At 40.9% G+C, this 21,762-nt stretch overlaps 2 protein-coding genes across 4 annotated transcripts; one reads left to right on the top strand and one right to left on the bottom strand.

Annotated features, from left to right (window-relative positions):
- Window positions 1-4,080: 4,080 nt before the first annotated feature.
- cfl1l (cofilin 1 (non-muscle), like) lies at window positions 4,081-6,639 on the top strand. Its single transcript, XM_026189816.1, has 4 exons — window positions 4,081-4,260; window positions 5,114-5,409; window positions 5,656-5,732; window positions 5,884-6,639. Exons 1-4 carry the CDS (start codon window positions 4,258-4,260, stop codon window positions 5,991-5,993), a joined length of 486 nt encoding a protein of 161 aa, XP_026045601.1. The 5' UTR covers window positions 4,081-4,257; the 3' UTR covers window positions 5,994-6,639.
- Window positions 6,640-8,163: 1,524 nt separating this feature from the next.
- rrbp1a (ribosome binding protein 1a) lies at window positions 8,164-21,028 on the bottom strand. Of its 3 annotated transcripts, none has more exons than XM_026189812.1 (27): window positions 20,792-21,027; window positions 17,953-19,063; window positions 16,514-16,668; window positions 16,267-16,389; window positions 15,584-15,736; window positions 15,245-15,363; window positions 14,884-15,037; window positions 13,853-13,991; window positions 13,533-13,714; window positions 13,380-13,414; window positions 13,216-13,291; window positions 13,058-13,095; window positions 12,884-12,965; window positions 12,757-12,797; window positions 12,536-12,614; window positions 12,357-12,446; window positions 12,173-12,250; window positions 12,001-12,090; window positions 11,825-11,917; window positions 11,667-11,717; window positions 11,502-11,582; window positions 11,027-11,110; window positions 10,716-10,793; window positions 9,984-10,067; window positions 9,785-9,883; window positions 8,772-8,915; window positions 8,164-8,684 (listed from the first exon to the last, which is right to left on the bottom strand). In XM_026189812.1, exons 2-27 carry the CDS (start codon window positions 19,043-19,045, stop codon window positions 8,646-8,648), a joined length of 3,480 nt encoding a protein of 1,159 aa, XP_026045597.1. In that variant the 5' UTR covers window positions 19,046-19,063; window positions 20,792-21,027; the 3' UTR covers window positions 8,164-8,645. The 3 variants fall into 3 exon arrangements, with proteins under 3 accessions (XP_026045597.1, XP_026045598.1, XP_026045599.1); XM_026189813.1 differs by having other exon boundaries at window positions 12,757-12,794; XM_026189814.1 differs by lacking the exon at window positions 10,716-10,793 and having other exon boundaries at window positions 20,792-21,028.
- Window positions 21,029-21,762: the final 734 nt, after the last annotated feature.

Genomic DNA, 21,762 nt, shown 5'->3' with positions numbered 1-21,762 from the left:
ATATTTCAATGTTCACTTAACTTCAACAGATTCCTTTAAAACTTTGGACAAGGATGGGACAGGTCAAACAGAGGTGAATTTTTCAGAAGTAAGAACTCATCTGCTACAGATTTAATCATGAGTCTCTACACTGCAAAATAAAATACCAACCATCGTTGTAATTTGATGCCATATAAATAAAACTGAATTAAACTCAACTGAACTGAAGTGAATGGATGGATAGATAGTAACTTGTGCCTGTTTTTGTTTTTTAATCCACAGTGCATAAATGTTGTAGAGGACCTCAGCTGAAGAATTCAAGCTTGTGCTAAAAAGTCATATATATATATCTACACATTTGTTTGTTTGTGTTTCATGCAACTCAATTAGTTGATGGAAACTTTGTGTGAGAATCTGAAGATTTTAAATCTGCAAACATAGCACAGTGCATTTGCTCAAAGAATCTTTATTCGGGTAAAAACAACAACAACAGTCAGTTGTTTCTTTTTCCACTTTTTGTCCTTTAAAAACTAGCATGAAATAAATGTGATGTTTCGAGGAATATGCTTGAAATAACTTTTCAATTTCACACTTTTGCTTTTTGTTGATCAGAATTAGGCAAATTCATTTTTGATGTAAATCATTCTTTCACTGTTACTTTTGCCTGGAAATTATGTCTCAGGTCTATATGACATTCTTTCCGTTTACTTTGACAGTTTGGTTTTGATGCCAATTCCTTTTCAGCATTCACAAAGTCGTTACGCAAAGTAAAACCATTCTCATCTGCAAAAAAAAGAAATTGGATTCACCTTGGAAAAGTGCTGACCACACCCGACAGCAACAGTACAGCACACTTGAATAGACTAGAAACTTAAACCAAGGTCAGAAGAACAATGGTTTTTGACCATGCAAGTGTGGAATTACTGTTTAGAGATCAAACCAAATCCACCCAGATGAAAACAAACTCTCCTGAAAAACAAATGTAAAAATTTGGAAATGTAATTCTAAACCGCACCGTGCAGTGGGCCTGCATACATGCATCAAATAAGGCCCAGACAACTGCGACTGCAGCTTTAGAGCTGTATAGTCACTGTATATATCATATGTTCTTCCAGAGGCCTAGCCAGAGGTGGCAGAGCTAGCGATCAGGATGGACAAGACTGGAACTGAGTATATCTCAAGGACAGCTTCAGTTGAGCGGTTTGGAGAGAAAGGCTGAGATGTTTTGGACATGTGCCGTGGAGAGTATAGCGTGTGTAGCCTGGGAAACTAGTTGCCACACAGGACACAATAGCAGGAGTTCTTGAAGTGATTTAATGGCATACAGATAAGATACGAAAACAAAAAACACAAAACATCCAATGAAAAAATATGCCTGTGGCTACACACATAATCAAACTAATGCCAAACCAAAACCACGCGATCACGCGACACACTGGAGATTGCAGACTATGTCTTTCTACACATGTAAGGACATGGCGGTCTCTAGCACCTGCAGGTGCCGATCACTAATAACAACTACAAACATATAAACCATCTCATTAAAATGTTGCTTTATAACTTTTTTTTATTGACACAACAAAGTCTCAACACATTCCAAGCACATTTACTAGGAACTCTGTCCGTGTCGTTGGGAGAGAAAGCCGACATCTCGCAGATTCTGATGCATTGGGTCCGCGCTTTGTGTTCACGTCTTTGTGTGGAATCAGTTTACCTGCTCTGATTTGCTGTTTTAGCTGTTTGGTGGTTGTAAAATCGATTTGAATTGGAAAATCGATTATTGAAACCCAACCCTCGTAGAAACTACTGTTCTTGGCAATTCTGCCACCTCATGGCGGAGGTTTGTAACATCAAGTAAATGTACCTAACAAACCCCAAATTAAAACCATTTTTAAAAACCAAAAACAGATTCAAAAGAACATGATGAGAGAAAATGTTTACGGGCACTCTAACATCCCAAGAGAAAACCTATATATCTCAATTATTAAATTACATTTTAACCACTCGACTACATTTGGACCGTGGAGGTTGAGGATGGAGCTGCCAGGCCGAAGGAACAAGATGAAGAACACAGAGAAGATTCATAGATATAGTGAAGGAGGACATGCAGAAGGTTGGTGTGATAAAATGTAATGCTAAGGATAGAGTGAAAAACAGGCAGATGATCGAGTGTGGTGACCCCTAAAGGGAACGGCCGAAAGAAGAAGAGGATACTGACAAATGCCATACATACAACAGAAAAGCCCAGCAGTGTCAACCATGTTAGTACCCATGATTTACCAGCAGATGTCACAGTTCTCACAGATTTGGTTACCGGCTGTTCTGACGTGGGTTGTGGCAAAACTCCAAATATGCTTGCAGCAGCATGAAATATTCAACTCACAGAGAGCTATGCAGCAGCCATTTCCTGCCCTGTGTGGTTCAGGGTTGTATTTCCTCTTTTAAAACTTTGAGAGTGGCTGCTGCTGGCTGCCTTCAGCTCTGGCAGACAGGCCTTGCAAAAAAATTAAAACCAAAAGAAAAATCTCAGGAACACTGATGAAAGAGTTTTCTGTGCTCAGTTCGATCACACCTTTTGCTAAACAGCTTCCCAACTGTGGGATAAATATAAGTCTTGTTCGAGACACAAATTCTGATGTTAGGCGTTGTACTTATTGCACACCCTGGCTTTTTGGAACAGACGTTAGTCCGGATGTGGGGCGGGACTCTTGACTCTGTAAACCACGAATCCACAGAGAGGAAGAGAGGCCACTGTGCTGCTGAAGCAGAGTATCTGCATTTAAAAATAGTGTCTGAGGTGCCATTAAAAGGACAGGCCTGACAAAAGCACCGTGCCCTTTATCTAAAAAGGATTAGAAAAGAAAAGAATGAAAAAGTTATCTACTGATACGATAAGATGCTGACAGAGAAAGTATGATTTACTACATGAGTTACTGAATGTATTGATTGGAGACTCGGGTATGATTTTAAAGTACACAAAAACAAAAACTTTCAGTAAAGTTATTCTGACAGGACTGGAAGCCTTTTCAAATTTGCATGAATCTCATTTGGATTTTGTCCTGTTATTTGTGATTAAACACTACTGGGATGAATTTATTCATTGTAATCTAAATTAATCTTAAATACCTGGCTCTGGAGAGGAGCTTGTGTACTTGAACTTCCCCCTGGAATCAATTGTCCTATCTAGATCAAGAATACTACTTATCCTAATCTAAAAAAAAAAAAAAGTATAAAAAATAAAAAATAAATGTGAACATTACATTTGTTTCTGAATTGCAGTGGGCATGTAAGGCAGTAGGGCAAAGAAAAGTAGAGAGATACTCAGTGAAGTACACCCTGTAGCCTGGACCTGTCGTTTTAGCACATTACTTGCTCAAAGAGTCATGGCGCAGGCCTCGTAGGGGCCAGTCAGGCCCCTCCTTCCTTTTACACTTGTATGTCATGTGCATATGATTACACTTCTTTTACATGTACGTCAATGCGACAGAGAGAAACACAGGGCTTGTGGTGCTATGACTTTAAGAGCAGCGGTGCAACTTTTCTGAGCTATTAAAAACAAAACTGAGTCATCACCGAGTCACACACAAAAAAAAAACCTTTAAGAAACGAAGCCGGCAACTCAACATTTACACTAACATGCTCTTCTAAACCGGCCCTCACGAGTTGCAAATATGCATGCAGATATAAGTGTGGTTTTGGCCTGAAACAGTCATTTGTGTATCTCACAGCTCACTGTGCAGAAACAGTCTGGTTTCCACAGGTAGCTAAATAAGTTCTTTTGACACATCTCTTTGCTCATCCTACCTATTACCATATAAGGCCATAGAAATCCATCTGAGCTGCAGATGGCTTAAAAAGTGTAGACGCGGTTGTTCTCCATATATGGACGTCATGTGCCGCTCCCGTCTATAACACCTGGGAGCCTCACCTGAGAAAGATAAAAGATATCAAGCTTAACAAGACTAAAGCGCATAGAAGTAAAAGTAACAAAGAAAACAAAAAACACTCACGTTGTGTGAGGCACTTAAGCACACGCACACCTTTTTTGTGATTTAAGCTTCAAATTATAATTGTGATTAAATGCAAATGCTGAGGTTGCAGATGAAACTGTGTCACACCTGGGAACGGAGGGCTGGGCCGCCTTCTGGAGGTGTGCTCAATTCAACAGGGCTCCTCCTCTATGAGTCAACCTGCTCTCCTTCCTTATGACCCCTCAGCTTTTTAACTGCTGCTGCCATTTTTCTCTGCTGCCTGTTTCCGTCACACATCAGAAGCAAAATGGTGAGTACCTCTCACAAAGAATTATGCTAGGATTTTTTTTTTTTTTTTTGCTTGAGCTGCCACTCTTGTGTGATTTGTGCGCTCTGCTAAACAATGCAGCCTTAGAAGTGATGACAGCTTTAAGCCTCCTTTTAAAACCAAATTTGGAGGGAAAAAGGAGGAAAAAAGTGAAAACTGTGTGAAATTGGTTGTCGGTAGAGCAACGGTGTAAGGCTTACATGTGATTACTGTGGAGTGGAAGGAAATAAGAAGATGGCTTGCTCTTGGTGCAGAAGGTTTGTTCATTCATGGTGTGGCTTTGCCTCCAAAATGGAGGAAGCTCCGTTCGTGCTTCAAACTTGTTGAGAGAGAATCCCTTGGGGCGGTGTTTCTTGTGCTAACTTGTTCCACAATGACTGGAATGTGACAGATTCAAGGCCTTAAACTGGGGAAAGAATAGCAACACCCTTTGGCACATTGCTGCTTAAAGAAAGTTGGTTAAATGTTTGCACATTTTAATTGCCTGAACAGCACGTCTCACCAAAGCTGAACTCTTTTTGAAGAGCTTCCTGTTTCTTCATCTTTCATTTCTGCTTTTTCTCTCGGAACAAACTGTCAAAGTTGAGAATATCTGCAGATGTACGACCCAAAGCCCAATTTATTTTAAAGTGCTCATTTTGCATCTTGGTATTTAATACAATTACTCCCAATACTTAACTTTATAAATCCCATTGTTTAAATGAGAGGCGTGTCACAAATCTACATGTCTGTAGTAGGAGCAGGTGTGTGTGTGTGTGTGTGTGTGTGTGTGTGTGTGTGTGTGTGTGTGTGGGAGGTGTTTTTTCCTTTTTATAATATCTTGTCTTTTTACCAGGCATCTGGAGTTAAAGTCACTGACGCCGTTAAGGACCTCATCAATGAAATGAAAGTAGTGAAAAATGATGCTGACCAGAATGAACGCGTAAGATTGGTGATATTCAAAATCGATGACAGCGAGGGCGCCATCGTCGTCGATAAAATCTACCGTCAGAAAGACCTGGCAGACAAGGACGATGTCTTCAAGTTCTTCATCAGCCTCCTGGATTCTAAAGTCTGTCGCTACTTGATGTATGACTGCCACTTTGAAACAAAGGAATCAAGTAGAAAAGAAGAACTGGTCGCTGTGATGTGGTAAGTCCTCAAATTTCTGCTGAGTGTTCCCTCCACTTTTACATGTTATTTCTTTTTATTTTTATTTTATTTTTTATTTTTTTGCCTGCACCCAACTGATCTGCAGGAAGTAATAAAAGAACTAAGCATGATGTCTGGATTCTGATGCTTTTGAGAGTCTGTCGTTTCAAGGAGACGTTTGCACGAATAGGAAAAATGTTTAAGAAGTCTGTTTTGGACACACGGATAATGGCTTCTCTTCATTAGGGCTCCTGATACGGCACCAATCAAAGAAAAAATGAAATACGCTAGCTCCAAAGATTCCCTGAAGAAGATCCAAACAGGTTTGTGTTGGTTTTTTGTGTTTTGTTTTAATTTTTTAGAAAATGTTTTAACATGCCACGTTCTTATTTACGTGTATTTACTTTGAAATTCTATGATATTGTTAACACAAGCTGGTCTTTCCCTTTTTGTTTTATTTATCTTTTCTAACAGGAGTCAAACACATGCTGGAGATGAATGACCTTTCAGATTATGGAACCAGGGAAAGTTTTGCAGAAAGAATGGGAAAAGGTGTAGTCAAGCTTGAGGGCCACGCTGTGTGAGATCACTGAATTAAGCAATAAGGAATAAATAAATGAATGAAAAATATATATTTTTTGCTTTGTTTCCTTGTTTCAAAATGAGGTCAATTAAACAGATTTGAAATGGTACGTCAAAGGTGATTTTTTTTTTTTGGGGGTGGGGTTGGGAGATGGTTGACAAAGCTTAAAGTAGGGGGGAGGCTTGGGCTCTGAATGGGATTTTAATAGTGTTAACACAGGGACACAAAACGATCTGGGCACACAGTCGGACTGTGAAATCAACCTTGTTCAGATGGTATTTTACTCATTTTTGGTTTTGTAGGGGGGATTTTTTTTTTTTTTTTTTTTTTTTTTGACTCTTGGTACCTTGAAATTTCTCCTTTTTCCCCCTGTGTAAATACAAACTTCATGAATCCCTGCATTTGTCAGTATATGCCACTTGTCTTCCTTTTTTAATATTTCTCCACAACAAGAAAGCAAACGTGTGCTGTAAAACAACATTAACAACCTACTGTAGTGCCAAAATGGCTGGGATTTAAGTTTGACAGAAATATTCCTAGGGGTGTTTCTTTGACGGACACCTAGAGTTATAGTACAGGGAAAAACAAATCACTGGAATTGCTGCACTGTTGTGTTGTCAAATAAACTCAATGCAATGTTTGTGTGATCTTCTTTGCCTCTTGTTTTGATTTACCGGTGCAATTATGATTTGGTATATTTCATATACCAAATATTTCAGTGTTCAGGATATGACTTATAAATATTACAGGTAGAAAAGTGGGTGCTTTTAAGAGGTGGGAGTAACTTAAAATGTATAATCAAGAGAGCTGGAGCCTGGATGTATAGCAAACCGAGCGATATTATTTGCTGATTACTAGTTGTAGCATCACATCCCTAAGAACTGCTCCTTGCATATTATGTCACGTCCTCGTAATTCAAAAATGAGTCGTCTTCGACTTTAAATTGTCGAGATTTCCCACAGAAACAACATGTGAATGTTTCTGAACGTCATGAGACTTTCGGGGATCTCGATTACAAAATATAATCCAGTTCCGGCACTTGATTTGTGAAAACAGGAAGCAGTTTTTAAAGCCGTGTGGGAGCACCGCCTGCCCCCCTCCCTGTCTACTTACCAAAAAATGCATGCACCACAGTGGACCTGAAACACAGGCAGGTGGCTCTTCGAGTATTGGGGCTAAAAGAAACCATCGCACTAGAATTTGGCGGGGTTTGATACGACACTGGATGAACAAGAGGGGCGCTCTGGTCGGTTCGTGATTGGCTGTTTTGCTTTCAGGGAACTAATGACGCACGGCGATTTAGAAAAAGTCGCGCGGCAGCGACGCCTTTTTTTTTTTTTTCCTCTAAGTGATTTACGGCAGTTGAGTAGTTTAACAGTCCTCGGAACTTTGACATCTCTTATTGAAAGCGCAATTAGTGAGGCTTTGACTACATTTAGATTTATATTTTTCTTTTTTATTTATAAAGAAGTCGCACTTTGAGCTTTCTCACTTTACTTGAACTAAAAATGAAATTAGTCTCTTTTTCAGAGACTCTACTCTCCGTAAAGTCCTTGAAGTGGTCATAAAGGAAACAGCCAAACACTCTTGGGGGAATTCTAACAGTTTTATTGAAATTAAAGCTTTAAGAAAATACAGTGGCACCTTTTTCCCCCCTTAAAGGTGTCTTTAGTCTGAGCACTATGGCTGGATTTCACATCTGCATTCAGTTGTATGACAAATGTACACGGAGCATGTTGCTGTCTAACAGGACTTCCTGGTAGATAGCAGTAGTCTTTCTCCACATAGCAATGGTTTGGCAAACAGCTTTTAAGCCTGACACAATGATTTAGAGTGTAGTGGTCCTAAGCCAAATGTCAAAACTTATCACATTCTTCTTTCTTACCAATCTTTCCTTAAAGATAATTAGAGGAAAAACAAAGAATTGGAGTTTTCCTCTATAAAACCATAAGGTCCTTTACAGTAGTGCAATGCCAGGGACTACTGTTGTGAGAATCGGTGCAACATAAATAAAAACTCTATTGAATGCCTTAAGGTAAATGTACTGTGCAGGACACATGACTGAAGATGTGTGGTTTTTAATCACACCGGAACTAAAAATGTGCCATTATGCTTCGCTTCCTGCCAACATTGACTGCATTGCAGCAACAACACACACGCACTGAACACCATTACAGAGTGCCAACACTGTAGTTTATTCATTCATACAAATTCAGATTCAATGTGTGTTAATGGCAACCAGCTACAGAGGAAAAGCAGGCCCTGCACTGATGAACCACATTATGTTCCCATCATTCAACCACATAGAAAAGACATACAAAGTAATTGCACAGGTTGATGCACGTTTGACGTACATTCGGTTTCCCTTTTAACACTGAACTATGGGGGAATGTCAGAAATAGAAGGCAGGGGGATAAATAACTTCTGACATAGCCAGAGTTGTTGAGGGAATGTGGGTTTTAATAAAGATTGCAGCAGGATTATCTCCTCTAATCTTAGTTTGAAATGTTTTTAAAAATATCAAATACTTGATTCCTACAGCTGCAATAAATGCAATCAACTACAGTACAAGAAAAGAAATTTTTGGAATGCATAACTATGGTAATTATAAGGCATATTTGGCAGTTTTGTAGTGTCTGCAGTGAACTTCCTCTCACACAGACGTTCCTTCCTTCAGTTCCACGTATTCTCCCTTGAAAAGAAATATGAGAAATGGTAGCATGAAGATATGTAAGAACAAAAGGTTATGAGCGTACACACTGGGAGTGCATTTACTCACCTTGTTCTCCAGGTGCTCCTGTAGTGTTCTCACCGTCTCCCGCTCTTTGGTCAGCTGCTCCCGAGTAGCTTTAAGAAGCTGCTGGAGCTTAGTGGCTGCCTGGCCCAGGTCTTTGGACAGTTTCTTCTCCTTCGCCAAGCGCTCCTGTTCAAACAACCAGGAGCAAACATGACACCAATGAACTAAGGTAAAAAAAAAAAAAAACACTTTGAAAGAGCTTTACATGTTTTTATAAACAGATGTATTCTTTTTTTATTATATATTATACATATTTGCACATCTTGTTCTTGCTTATTCATTCCATGTTCTATATCAAGTCAAGTGACTTGACTCATGACCTCTTTATACTCTCTTTTGCTGCACTATTCTGAGCCAGGTGATGTATTTTCATTCTGCACTGTTTGGTGTGTAGACTGCATGACAATCAAGTTTCTTTTGTTAGAAGCAGGGCCACTGTCATCCTGACATACTTTGCAGGGTTAAAGATTTATAATAGACCAGCACTCATCCATCCTATACTGTAACCCTGCCACACACTCACCTATGAAATACTACAACCCTATTCATGTAATATGCTCACACTATGCTCGCTATATCTGTATGTTTATGCACAGTTTCAACCATATCAGTAGTTTTTATAATAATAATAATAATAATAATAATAATAATAATAATAATAGATTGCATTTATATAGCGCTTTTGAGACCCTCAAAGCACTTTACGATTCCACTATTCATTCACTCTCACATTCACACACTGGTGGAGGCAAGCTACAGTTGTAGCCACAGCTGCCCTGGGGCAGACTGACAGAAGCGAGGCTGCTATATCGTGCCATCACCAGTAGGCGGTAGACCAAGACAGACAGAGCTGGAGATCGAACCGGCAATCTTCCGGTTACAGGATGAGCTTCCCAATGCCTTGAACCACGGTCGCACTTTTTGTTTAATTTAAACAAAACAAACAAACAGTGGTTGCTATTTTCTAACAAAACGCTATTGTAGCCATTGCGCACCTTCAGCTGAGCTACGTCTTCAGTGTCGGATTGTGGCGACTCTGAGGAATCCTTTAAAAGATCCAGTTGAGCCTGAAGTTCTGCTACAGTTTTTTGGGCCTGAAAGTTGACAGCACACATCTCTGTTATCCACTGCGAACTTAAGAGAAACGTAAAGGTGTAAGAAGAACATAAATACTGCACAGACTGTAGCTGATACCTTCTCATACTCTTCTGAGAGCTGCTGCCTGTGGGTCGCCTCCCCGTGCAGCTTCTCTGCCGTCTGGCTCAACTCGTTCTGGACCTGGCGGCAGACAGAGGCACACTATAAATACACATACACACACACACACACTAATAAGCAGCACAGTGATGCGTAAACAAACATTCTTTTGTTAAATTGCCAGCACTGTGCACACACCAACATACATAAATCAAAAGCTGCTCAACCTGTGGACCGAGTTAGTACTTTCTCTCGCTGTTTCTAGGTGAAAGACTAAAATCAAACACGAGGTTTCTGGGCTTTTAAACATATAAACAAATATCAGGAAACAAAACAGAGGTGAGCATGCAAGTGGAGAATCAGCAGCAGTTAAGAGTTAGGCTCACTCTGTTAGTGCAAGCAGTGGTTAGCATAAACAGCTGCCCTGCTGGAGGAGTACTGGACGGACCGGAATTACAGCCCTACTATATCGGAGTCATCAGGACTTGTTTTTCATGGAAGATCCGTCATTTAGGAGAAGGAAATGACCAAATGTGTTTCTAATTCACATGACAACACACATCTGGATCCTTGCAAATTTAATTCGATGTCCTATTAAATGGAACCAAACCCAATTGTGAAGGAAATGTTAAAAAAAAAACAAAAAAACAAAGGAGATTTATTTAAGCCGTTCATGTCACTGTCCAGTACTCTCTAACAGGAAGTGAAGGGTGACATTTGCACCCTGACCTGAGTGGGTTGAGCCTCAGCCGGGCCATTCTGTTCTTGCTGGGCCCGCAGCGTGATCTCGCTCAGCTGCTCTCTGACCTGAAAAAGGAAGCCGCCGCTCGTCACTGTTTACGTAACCTCCATCCATGAATCTCTCGCTTGGCACTCATAAGTCAGTGACAGCTTACTGAGCTGGTTCTGCATGTGAAGTCATGAGTCGCATGGATTCCTTAACGAAAATTCCCTCCTCTCAACTCAAGTACACTTTCATAAGAATGCTTTACATATTATTGGTTAGACGATGGGAAAGTGAGTCACGGCGGTATAGTCACCTGTGCGAGCTCCTCCTTGTGTGCCTTGGCCTCCTTCCGGGCCAAATCCAGCTGGCTCTGACACTCCGACAGCTGCAGCTTCAGCTGAACGCAGAGCAGAGCACAGGCAGGAGCCAATGTTAGTGTTGTTGTTTTAAGTGGAACAAAATATGTAAATGAACACATCATTTTAAATATGAACAGATAACTCAGCAAATTTATTATTAGATATTCTCCAGCTTAACCCCTTAACTCTTGTGTATCATATTTGATAAAGGAAGCTTTTGTACGTTTTTGAGACTTCTACATCAGTGTGTTACATTTGCACTTTAATAAATGCATGGAAGTTGTTTTTTAACTAGTCAAGAAACCAGGTGTATAGCCTGAATGCAAGAATAAAGGTGAAACTATGCCAGTAATATACAAGTTTCTGTCATTTAATATAAATATAATACAATTCTAGTAAGCCTGCTAAAGATCTTAGCTGCTTGTGTACCTGCTCCATCTCCTCTGAGATTAGATGACTGTCTGTCTGCTTTTCCAGCTGGGCTTCCAGAAGCATCATCTGCTCCTTCAACTGTAGAGAAAAAAAAAAAAGACAACTTAAAACATGCCAACTTACCCCCAGGAGGTGATTTAAATAGAGTGGAGAAATCCTCACCTGTTCTATACTTTGGTTTTCTGCTTCCAGCTTACTGACTTTCTGCAAAGCCTGGCAATGTAACAAGATACCGTAAATTAGTTTTGAAAACCCCTGAAAGTGACATTGTTTTTAAAGTCAAGATAAAGATAAAATTTTTAGTAGGTATTATTAGTCACCTCTTTCAGCTGTTCCTCTGAGTTAGCCATCTTGGATTTCCATACGAGCTCTTCCTCCTCCACACTCTTCTGAAGATGTTTCAGCATTCCTTCCTAAAGGAGAAAATGGAGAGATCTATAGATGGACCATATCAACTTTGTAATCCGTAATTCACCACTGGATTTTAGAAACGTACAGTTTCAGCCAGTACTGTCCTGTACTGTTCACATTCAGCCTGCAGGGAACCATGGCTTTCCTCCCCCTCCTTCAGTTTCTCAAGCAACTCCTATAACAAACCACAAACATTCACAACCTCTTCTGCCAGGTTACTTTAAACCAGTATGTGGAAACAGTGTAAAGTGGCTTACTGAATGTGCTGTGTTTGACTGAGACTCCTGGCTCAGAGCTCCCTGAGCGTTCTGTGTAAACACTTTTAACCAGTTTAACTAAGAGGAGAAAAAGTAGGCATAAATGAGTCACAGGCACATTATCACCTGTTTTGGAATAAAAAGCTCATTCAGCAACTCTCCCAGTGAAATCCCCCTTTCTTACCTGCTCTGTCTCTACAGGTATCTGTGGGAAAAGTGTCTGGAGAGCTTCTTTGGTTTCATTTTGAAAAGCTGCCAGTTCTGCCGCAGTGTTCTGTTTAAGCAGTGAACGACATTATCAGTAAGGTGACTGGCAGCAAACTGGTTTCCGCTGATAAGCCACCAGCAGGTGAAAAGACTTACCGCGTGAGTGGCAACCTTCTCTTTTGCTACCCTCAGTTCATCTTGTAATGACGTGACCAGAGCATCCTTTTCAGTCAAACTATTAAAGCAAACAAAAGACAAAACAGATGTAAATAACTGACCTAATTTTATGCGAGGCTGATCTTTACATGTGGCAGACTTATTAACCTGTGTGTACGATTTGCCTGTTAAGGCAGAACAGCAACATTTAAGTGCATTACCTGTTCTGTAGTAGTGCAAGCTCTGCAGAGCCATCTGACTGCTGAAACAGGAACAACATGCAAATCAATTTTTTTCTTTCTGGGCAGCTCTAAAAGCAGAATCATGCACATCGACAGGAACGCTTACTTGTGTGTTCTTCAGTGTCACCATTTCTTCTTTGAGGTTTTTGAGTTCATCCTGAAGTGCTGTGACCTGACTGGCATCTTCACTAAAAGGTTACACAATTTACACAGAGGTATAAATCATAACAAAACCAACCTGCACTTTCTATTAGCCCAAGATAATTATAAAGCACCTTACCTCTTATTTCTTTGCTCAAGCTCAGCAATAGTGTTCTCCTATTGAAAGGGAACATTATTTGCCATTAGCCCATTTTTTGCGATCTATATTTATCCTGAGAAACTGAGAAGTGATACTTTTTGGTAACAAATTAAATGTCAAATGCATGCAGTGCTTACAGCAGCTTCCTTCTTTATCTGCAGTTGCTTCAGTTCCTCGTGAAGCACATTTAACTGGCTCTCTCTCTCTTGCAAGCTGTACATAAGGGCGTGATATTTAGAAAGTGAATAAACCAGCATTGGATGTGATATTGATTTATGAGAGAGGAAGAGTAAACACCTACCTGATCTTTAGACGTTCCACATCTTCAGAGTTCACCTGGAAAATGTAAAAATAACAAACATCTTTAGGTGTGACTACATACTAGTCAGCAATTTTAGGTGTGGTTACGTATTAGTCATCTCTTTCATAGAGGTCAAACTTAAAATACTTTTACCTGTTTGTTATCCTCCTCCTTTTTATTCTGACTGGCCTCCAACAGGGAGTTGATTGACGCCACCTGCTGTTCAAGCTGTCTTTTCTCTTTCTTTGTCTCCTCCAGCTGGACAGTGAAGGCATCCACCTGAGCAGAACGCTCCTTGAGCTCAGCCTCCAACTTCTTAACACGTACTTGAAACTCTGTAGAAATAAAAACTTGCAAGTTAATCTTTAGCTTTAAATACTTTGACTAAGACTTGTCTAAGATTAATTTTTCTATTTAAACTACTGACATAAAAAAATGCCAACACTTAAATATGATAGCCTTTGCTCACTGACCTGAGAGTGTGCCACTGTCCTGTTGGGCCTTGTCCAAAGTTGCCTGCAGGCTGCCATTTCTACTCTGTGTTGTTCTGAGTTCCTCACACACCTCCTCCAATTTCCTCTGCAAAGCCTGTTCTTTCTCTGCGTGGCTGGTCTGAAGAAGAAATTAAGTTGTTACAAACAGCAGAGGGCAGCAAAGTATCACTAAAACTTTTCTTGTAACTGACAGCATTGAGTCATATGCATCCTTAAAAGTTCCACAAAAAGAAAGAGCCAACAGAAAATGTCACAAAAAGAAAAAATATTAACAGTTACATTAAACAGACATCTTATTTCTAAGCTAAGCAGTTCTTTCTACGAGCATCACAGGAGGAGATTTGATTTGGAAATGACAGAATTTCCTTTGTCTCCATGTTGTTGATAGTCACAGTCCAAAAAAATATAACTTTCATCATGTGAGCGTGATTTGTTGCATAATATGTACAAAGACTTTAGACTGCTGGGAGGGCAGTAAGTAAATGATTAAACAAAAGGCACACTTGACTTGTGAGAAGTGCTGACTCACTTGTTCCACATTACCAGTAATAGCTCAGAGCAGCAGCATTCCATGAGTGGGACTGTGTGGGCTGATAGTGCATAAAACAAGGAAATTAACAGACCAAAACACACTGTTGTACTTCCTGCCTGAAAACTGGAAATGGTGTCACGTTTTTATGGCCGATTACAACAGGCTGGGGAGGAGCGATGCTCGGACATGAACGCATTCCAGCTGGCACCTACAGCCCCCGTCATTGTTACAGCTGCATTCCATTCTCGGCCCTAGGCTGTATGATTACAAGGCAATTAGACGTCCCTTAACATTAGAGAGTCTAGAGATTGGTGGGGAAAGGCCTAGGCTTGCATTTTGTAGATGCTCAGACACCAACTCGCTGCAGAAACAAGATTATATTAAAAAAAAGCTAGAATAAATGTGGTCCCATAGCAAAACAGACAGGGAAAAAAAAAATCAGGTCTTATGTAGTGATAATAAAGATAATGCAGCCAACCTGAAACTGTGAGAGCTCCTTCTCAGCAGCAGAGACCTTGGCCTCCAGCCCTTTCCTTATGTTCTCATCTGCAAGCACACTCTCCGTCTTCTCTCCGAGTTCCTTGGTTAACTTTGCACATTCCTGTCGCAGCTTGGCCAGCTCTGCATTTTGTCTGAGGGCAGAGGGGAGACAGACATCAGCTCAAGAGTAAAGACACATGCCTTTCAAGCCTGAGTCAACCTTCAGACCTGTTATAAAAAGAATCTGAATCAGTACACACTGTACTGAAGTTAAAACTTAATGTATTTATAAAGAGGTAAAAATCTCTTAATGCCCCATACTAGTCCAGTTACCGTGTCAGCGTTTGGTAAAAACTCACTTGCTCTCGGCTTGACTCGTAGCCTGGTTGAGCGCATCACGCAGGATGGAGTTCTCCTGCTGTAGGCGAGCAAGTTGGGCATTGGGGCCTTTTTCCAGCTGGTCCTGAAGGCTTAGGATCTGCAGTCATTTTTAAGATTTTTTTTAATGTTGCTAAAGAAACCATTAAGCCTGGTGCTACTGCTCTTTCACAAGAGTAATGTTTAATGTGTTTCAAGAGTAAACTAAATCTTCCTTTCTAACAGGAGTCAGATTACTCAGAGAACCATAAAATAATACAACGCAAACACAAATATACCTGTTTGATTTTTAAATTCAATGTAATGTGTATTAAACTGACCTTTGCATTGAGTCTCTGCGTTTGGGCTACGTGGTCCTGGTAGCTGGCCTGCATGCGAGCCTGCAGAGCAACCATTTCTTGCTCTCTCTTACTCAGCTGAGAACTCAGCCTCGTCTCTACGCTGGCCACCTTGGCCTTCTCAGCAGACAACTCCTGATAAATGGACGGCACAATCAGAGAAAGGATTCACGTTCATTGTGTTACAACAAGTCACTTAAGAATGAAATCTCACCAACTGTCCATCAATCTCACGAGAGAGGAGAGGATTATAAATTTTGGAACATATTATTGGCTTTACCTCTCACTTAGCACCTACCAATCAGGTTTTTAAAAAATATATCATAATACGGTGTAAAACAGAGCAGTGGCTACCAAATCAAAGTGAAACTACTGCCCCTGCATCTTAAAGATTTTTTTCTCTATTGTAACCTGATAAAGTTAGCTTCCCAATAGTGCCACCCTCAGGACAAAAGAAGACTAGTGCGGCTGTCAGTGCACAGTCATGGCAACAGGATATTAGTCCTTTTAATTTAGTTTCTTTATCTGCTGCCACAATGCCAAACCACACTTTCAGGCTTAGTTATAATAAGGATTTAAATGCAGCTATGATTCTCATCCATATTATGAGTAATAATAGTCTCACTGGGCAGACCTGCTGTTTTTGAGACTCTTCTATGTCTGACCTTGGTGAGCTCTCGAAGACGATTCTTTACTGCAGAAGCATCCTCTTGCTCTGCTGCCAGCTGTTTCTCTCGCTCGTCCAGCTGCTTCTTCAGCATGGCCACTGGGTCTCCTTTCTGAGTGGCCTAAACACACAAACAAACACACAGAGAGATGCAAAAGAATGAATCTTTCTTCAACTCTCAAATGTATTCAGTGAACTATGTTCTTTTGTGAGGCTTTTCCTTCACTGACTCTGCTGTTCCATACCTTGTGCCAGGTGTCCTGGATGATGCCAACTTTCTCAGACAGAATCTCGATGAGCCTGTGTGCCTCTCCCTCACTGAACACCATGCTGCTGATGGTTGATACCAGGGCCTTATAAGGCAGGTACAGCGGAGCATCGGCAGAATCCACTGCTGCAACTGCAAAGGCAAACACAGAATAATGCAGAAGAATTAAATAAACTCAGAATTAATTAATATCTAAAATAAGGTGGTCTAGACAAAGGTGACTGAATTCTCTCACACCGCCTTAGGAAAAGGACAATGCTACAACATGTCCTTTGGGTCTGGGGCCCTGGGCATTTTCAGATGGCAAAATAATGGGGCATTGTGGCACCAGGCGGAGACAAGCCTCAGGCAAGTGAGAAAGCCGACCCCACCTCTCTTCTCATTGTCAGCAGCACTGAGAGGCTTTGTAAGTTAACAAAACAGAGCAACAGTGTTTGGACAAGCTGGTGTGCTCTCTGCCCTCCAGAGCTGAGTGCCAGACGTTACCCACCACTGCCATTGGCACTATTTCCACAAGTCCACAGCTCAAGTTCATCAGTACTGACAAGTTATTCCTGACTTAGATTGTAAGTATGTGTATGCAAGCCAACTCTTAAACATTAAACTCTCACTACAACAACCAGTGTTATGGCTAATGTAGTTCCTGCCATTTCCATTGATTTAAATGAGAAGGTCTATTATAGAAACTGTAACAGTAACAGCAGATAGCTGCATAGCATAATAGCAGGCCTTTGCGTTGAGCAAACAATGTCTTGTTTACATTAAAGAATAGCTGCTTGTAGAGTTAATCAAAGAGCAAACAACCAGCTTCCCAGAAAAAAATGTCGATATCTAAAACATATGAAGGGTTACCAAGGAAGTAAAGACAGTGAGTACTTCTCATTTTGGAACATGTACAACATTAGATCTTCTGTTTTACACTGATGTGAACTCATTCCTCCTCCACCACCACTGGAGATGGACCAGTCCCTTAAATGTGCCTCAAAAAGAGCAGGGAGGAGGCTTCGAGAGGAGCTTAGAGCAAGGAAACACGTGCATCCTAAAAAGTATTCTGTATGCACACACAGAAAATCACCAGCACTGGAACCAAGGATTCCCATTCATCTCTCCCTCACATCTCTTTGGAAGAGGTAAAAGATGCCAGAAAGACATATGTGAGGGAAATGAAGGGACATATTAGCATAATAAAAAGCAGCCAGTGCAGCACTGTGGTCATATCTGAAACTAAAGCTGCGGTTTCTGTAGAGCTATGTGCATTGTCATCTACCGTGTGTAGACTGCCTGTTTCGGAGCTATTCCTCTTTCTTTAATAACTTTAAAATTAAACTATAGAAATATTAAAATAAGATTAATAATACTACATTTTGCAACATCTAGTACACAGTAATCAGAGATCTCTAAAATATAAATGCTTACCAGGCTCAGTCTTCTTCTTTGATGCCTTTTTCTTGGGTTCTTGTGCTTTTGCTGCAACAGAGGGAGCCTGCTGGGATCCCACCGGGGGCACAGCCATCACTGGGACATCTTTAGTGACAGCCTCCAGCACCGGAGCAGTTTTAGATGGAGCTGGTACAGACTTGGTTGGTGCTGGAGCAGATTTGGATGTGACAGGGGCAGGCTTAGCTGATGCAGGAGCAGCAGAAGTGGAAGATTTGGTTGAAGAGGACTTGGCTGTTGTAGAAGTTGGAGCAGGAGCAGACTTCGTTGAAGCAGGTGGAGGAGCGGACTTGGCTGAAGCAGGTGGAGGAGCGGCCTTGGCTGAAGCAGGTGGAGGAGCGGCCTTGGCTGAAGCAGGTGGAGGAGCGGACTTGGCTGAAGCAGGTGGAGGAGCGGACTTGGCTGAAGCAGGTGGAGGAGCGGCCTTGGCTGAAGCAGGTGGAGGAGCGGCCTTGGCTGAAGCAGGTGCAGAGGATGGAGCAGTTACCTTCGTTGGGGCAGAGACTGGAGCCTGGGTTACGGCAGAAGCTGCAGAGGACTTGATCGGTTCAGACACAACTACAGATGACTGGGTTGAAGCTGGCTCAACCTTTGCCACTTTCTGCTTCTTCTTCTTCTCTTTAGGTGAAGGTGCAGGTGAGGGCTCAGGAGCTGGGTTTGGTTCAGCAGCAGACTTGGGCTGCATCTCTGCTGCAACTTCAAAAGTGGAGACAGGCACAGAAACAGAAGGAGCTACAGTTGGCGCAGTTACACCCTCACTGACTATGTCAGCGTCAGTGTCGGCATCGCCTTCAGAAACGTCTTCAGCTTTCTCCTGCTCTGGGATCTTCCCATTGGGCTTTTCATCTTTCTTCTTTCCACGGTTCTTCTTCTCAGACACTTTGTCCTTTTTCTTTTTCTCAGTGCGAACAGACTGTGTCTTACCCAGTTCTCTGCGCTGTTTAGCCAGGGCCTCCTCATAAGAGGTCTCCTTCATGGAGAAGGTGGAGACGAGGGCAATCCCAACAGCAGAGATCACCATGAATCCACCAAAAACCATAATCCCAAGGGTCTGGGGGTCATAGATATCCATGGCTAAATTTTAGTAAACCTGGAAAATAAAAATAAAAGGGGGGGGGGGGGGGGGGGGGGGGATTCACTTTGTCATTCATACTCAGACAAAATTGTAATATTACCAAAGAAAAAAATGTAAGTAACATTAGCTGCTTTAGCAAAGCAACTGATCAGACAGAATTACCATTAATGCTCTTAGGAGAAACAATCCTAGCTTTTACATCAAACGGCCTCAAGGTGTCACTGTCAAGTCCAATAACTTGTGGCCACAGAAAGCAGAACAATAAATCTTGAACTCTGAAACCAAATAGTTGCTTACTTTCGGGTTGAATGCGTTTTTCTCACATTTATTTGCATCTCATACAGTCAGTTTAACACTGAATGCAAGAGCGATAACCTCAGACAAAGTGTCATTTAAAGCCATTCACTTTTTTAACATTAGAATTATCATTTTGATTACTGCATTTTTATAACAGAACAGGTCCATACTTTTGGGCACGATATCTTCTGAAGCAAAATCAAAAACTTTTTTGAAACAGATGCTCAAAAAATTGATCGATCATATCAAAAATGGTTACAAACCAATGTAATACACACAGAAAATGCAGAGATTTCCATAAGCTGACTTGTGGTTAAAGTAAATGCCTTCAAGAGTATTCAGCTTTTTCTTCAAGGCTCTTAAAAGTTCTTCTCACAGACCAGAACATTTCACCTGCAGGGTGAAATGTTGGCTGACTGTTTTTTGCGGGTCACTAAAACACCTTGATTTATTCTAGCAGAATTATCATTTATATCTGGAACAGATATGTTATCTTAACAGAAAATGCATAAACACAAGAAGCCAACACATGTAGAGGTTTATTGTTTTAAAACAAAGCAACGTGACACGGAAAGGAAAAGTGCAGAATAAGAGTCCAGAGTCCCTGTTCATTGCAGGGTCTATAAGCTAGACTCAAAGGGGAAGGTACGGCCCTGCCTCCTATCTGTGATGTCACACACCAGCGCATCTTTACTCAGGCTGAACTGAAGAAGAGGACTGAAAGAAAGCCAACTCGACCCCAACTGTTATATAGAAGTGCACCTTTGTTACGAAAAACACATCCCTCAGACAGAGCCTAAGATATCTGACTTTAATTCATGGCTATAGTGGTTCTCATAGAGGGTGTACTGAAGATATTTAAACTGTCTTCAGATAAAAGGCGTGAAATTGAATAAGTCGTGAAGGTTTTAAAAAGATGTATATAATAACAGCTTACTTGTTCCCCATAATCTAATACACACACATCGACTTCAATAACTTCAAAGATAGTTTATTCAAGCTAATCCTAAAATTATCCCAAAACCACAAGTGAAAGGGATTATTCAAAGTTTACAAACCGTTATGAGCACCCTATTTCTCGTGCCGCGCATTAAAGCACAGTGATGTGCAAATGCTCCAAGTATTTCATTTATTTATTTATTTTAAATTTTATATGGTTTTAATCAATACTTACCAGCTAGCACTGCAGCTAACACTATGAATCAATGAAATTGGCTAACGTCCTGCACAATAAGCGTCGCTTACGCAACAAAAATGGACAACACAAGCTGTAATAAAAATGCAGACTAAACAGTTAGCGAGAAAAAGGTCTAAAATCATTTTAAATAACTTCCGTCTGGTCTGTTTCTATGGCAGTAGTTTTCTTAGGGGCTAACAGTTAACAGCTTTCCAAGCTAGCTAAAGATGGTTCAATGAATAAAAAAATTCCAAGAATCCCACGCTTACCCCGGCGCTGATAACGCTACGTCTGCTCGCTTCAAAGGGAATATACTGAGGTCGAGTTATAGATGAAGTGGCTTTTGAGCAAAGCTACCTATATTTCCAGCTATCTGGCTAACTTGTCTTTTTTTCCAGTGCTCTCCTCCTGACTCCGCTGGAGAATCCTCGGTCTGCTGTGAAGTCGTGGCACTTTGAGCTGGCTAGACGCGCTGGCCCCATGCCCCAGATAGCTACCATAAATCCACAAGGTTTCTGATTGGCTGGAATGTTCTCAAGACGGAAATGAGGCTGCTGGGAGTTGTAGTTTACTGCGGTCATGGAAAAAGTTCGCACAGTGAGATGGTTTTTCAGTCAAACAAAAGCGATTTGTTTGAAACGGAGAGTAAGTAAGTAAGTTTCCTGTTACTATGTCTTTTAACTGCGCTCATTCTGGAGGAGGGTATGCTTTGTAAAGTTGAGAAGAAACACTTTTTTACACTTAAAAGCGCCTTTTTTCGTTTTTGAGGACTGCCCTGTTCTGGCAAAAGGAAGTATTCAAAATATCCACATATTTAAACAAAGTGCTCTTATTTGTAAGGCCACAGCAACTTTGAAAGGAGTAGGTCTATGGGAGGTATCTTTTCTTTAATGCAAAGTACAGTGTAACCTACTGACCTCTTCTTTTGTCAAAGTATTTTTGCTGTGAGCAGGACTTCTGCTTTTCACCACTTCCATTTATATTTTTCTACACTTTCACAATTTTGTGTCAAGAGAGTTTCAGATTTTTCCAATACACAGATACACAAGTGCACATCAGGGTCTTTTCACATCCCATAATAAGCCTTTCTGAAATCCTTGACACAACCACTTCTCAAAGTCCTTTAAAAAGCAGTTTGAGAAGTGGTGGCACTTGTTTGTTCAGGTAAGCTCGCAGATTGTCCTTGTCATTCTTCAGCAATTGTTTTGACTTTGAGATGACGGTGTGTTACTAATGCGAG

This window comes from Astatotilapia calliptera, chromosome 13, assembly GCF_900246225.1.
Source record: "Astatotilapia calliptera chromosome 13, fAstCal1.2, whole genome shotgun sequence".
Taxonomy (NCBI): Eukaryota; Metazoa; Chordata; class Actinopteri; order Cichliformes; family Cichlidae; genus Astatotilapia; species Astatotilapia calliptera.
Note: the sequence above shows the minus strand (reverse complement) of the source record. Positions and strands in the feature narration are given on the sequence as shown.

Excerpts from the sequence above, each read along its gene's own strand:
- cfl1l (XM_026189816.1), top strand. Across the intron at positions 5,410-5,655 it reads GAACTGGTCGCTGTGATGTG|GGCTCCTGATACGGCACCAA; the intron begins GTAAGTCCTCAA and ends TCTCTTCATTAG. Across the intron at positions 5,733-5,883 it reads CCTGAAGAAGATCCAAACAG|GAGTCAAACACATGCTGGAG; the intron begins GTTTGTGTTGGT and ends CTTTTCTAACAG.
- rrbp1a (XM_026189812.1), bottom strand. The coding sequence starts at position 19,045 with ATGGATATCTATGACCCCCAGACCCTTGGGATTATGGTTTTTGGTGGA. Across the intron at positions 15,737-16,266 it reads GTCTTCGAGAGCTCACCAAG|GAGTTGTCTGCTGAGAAGGC; the intron begins GTCAGACATAGA and ends TCCATTTATCAG. Across the intron at positions 15,364-15,583 it reads CGCAGAGACTCAATGCAAAG|ATCCTAAGCCTTCAGGACCA; the intron begins GTCAGTTTAATA and ends AAATGACTGCAG.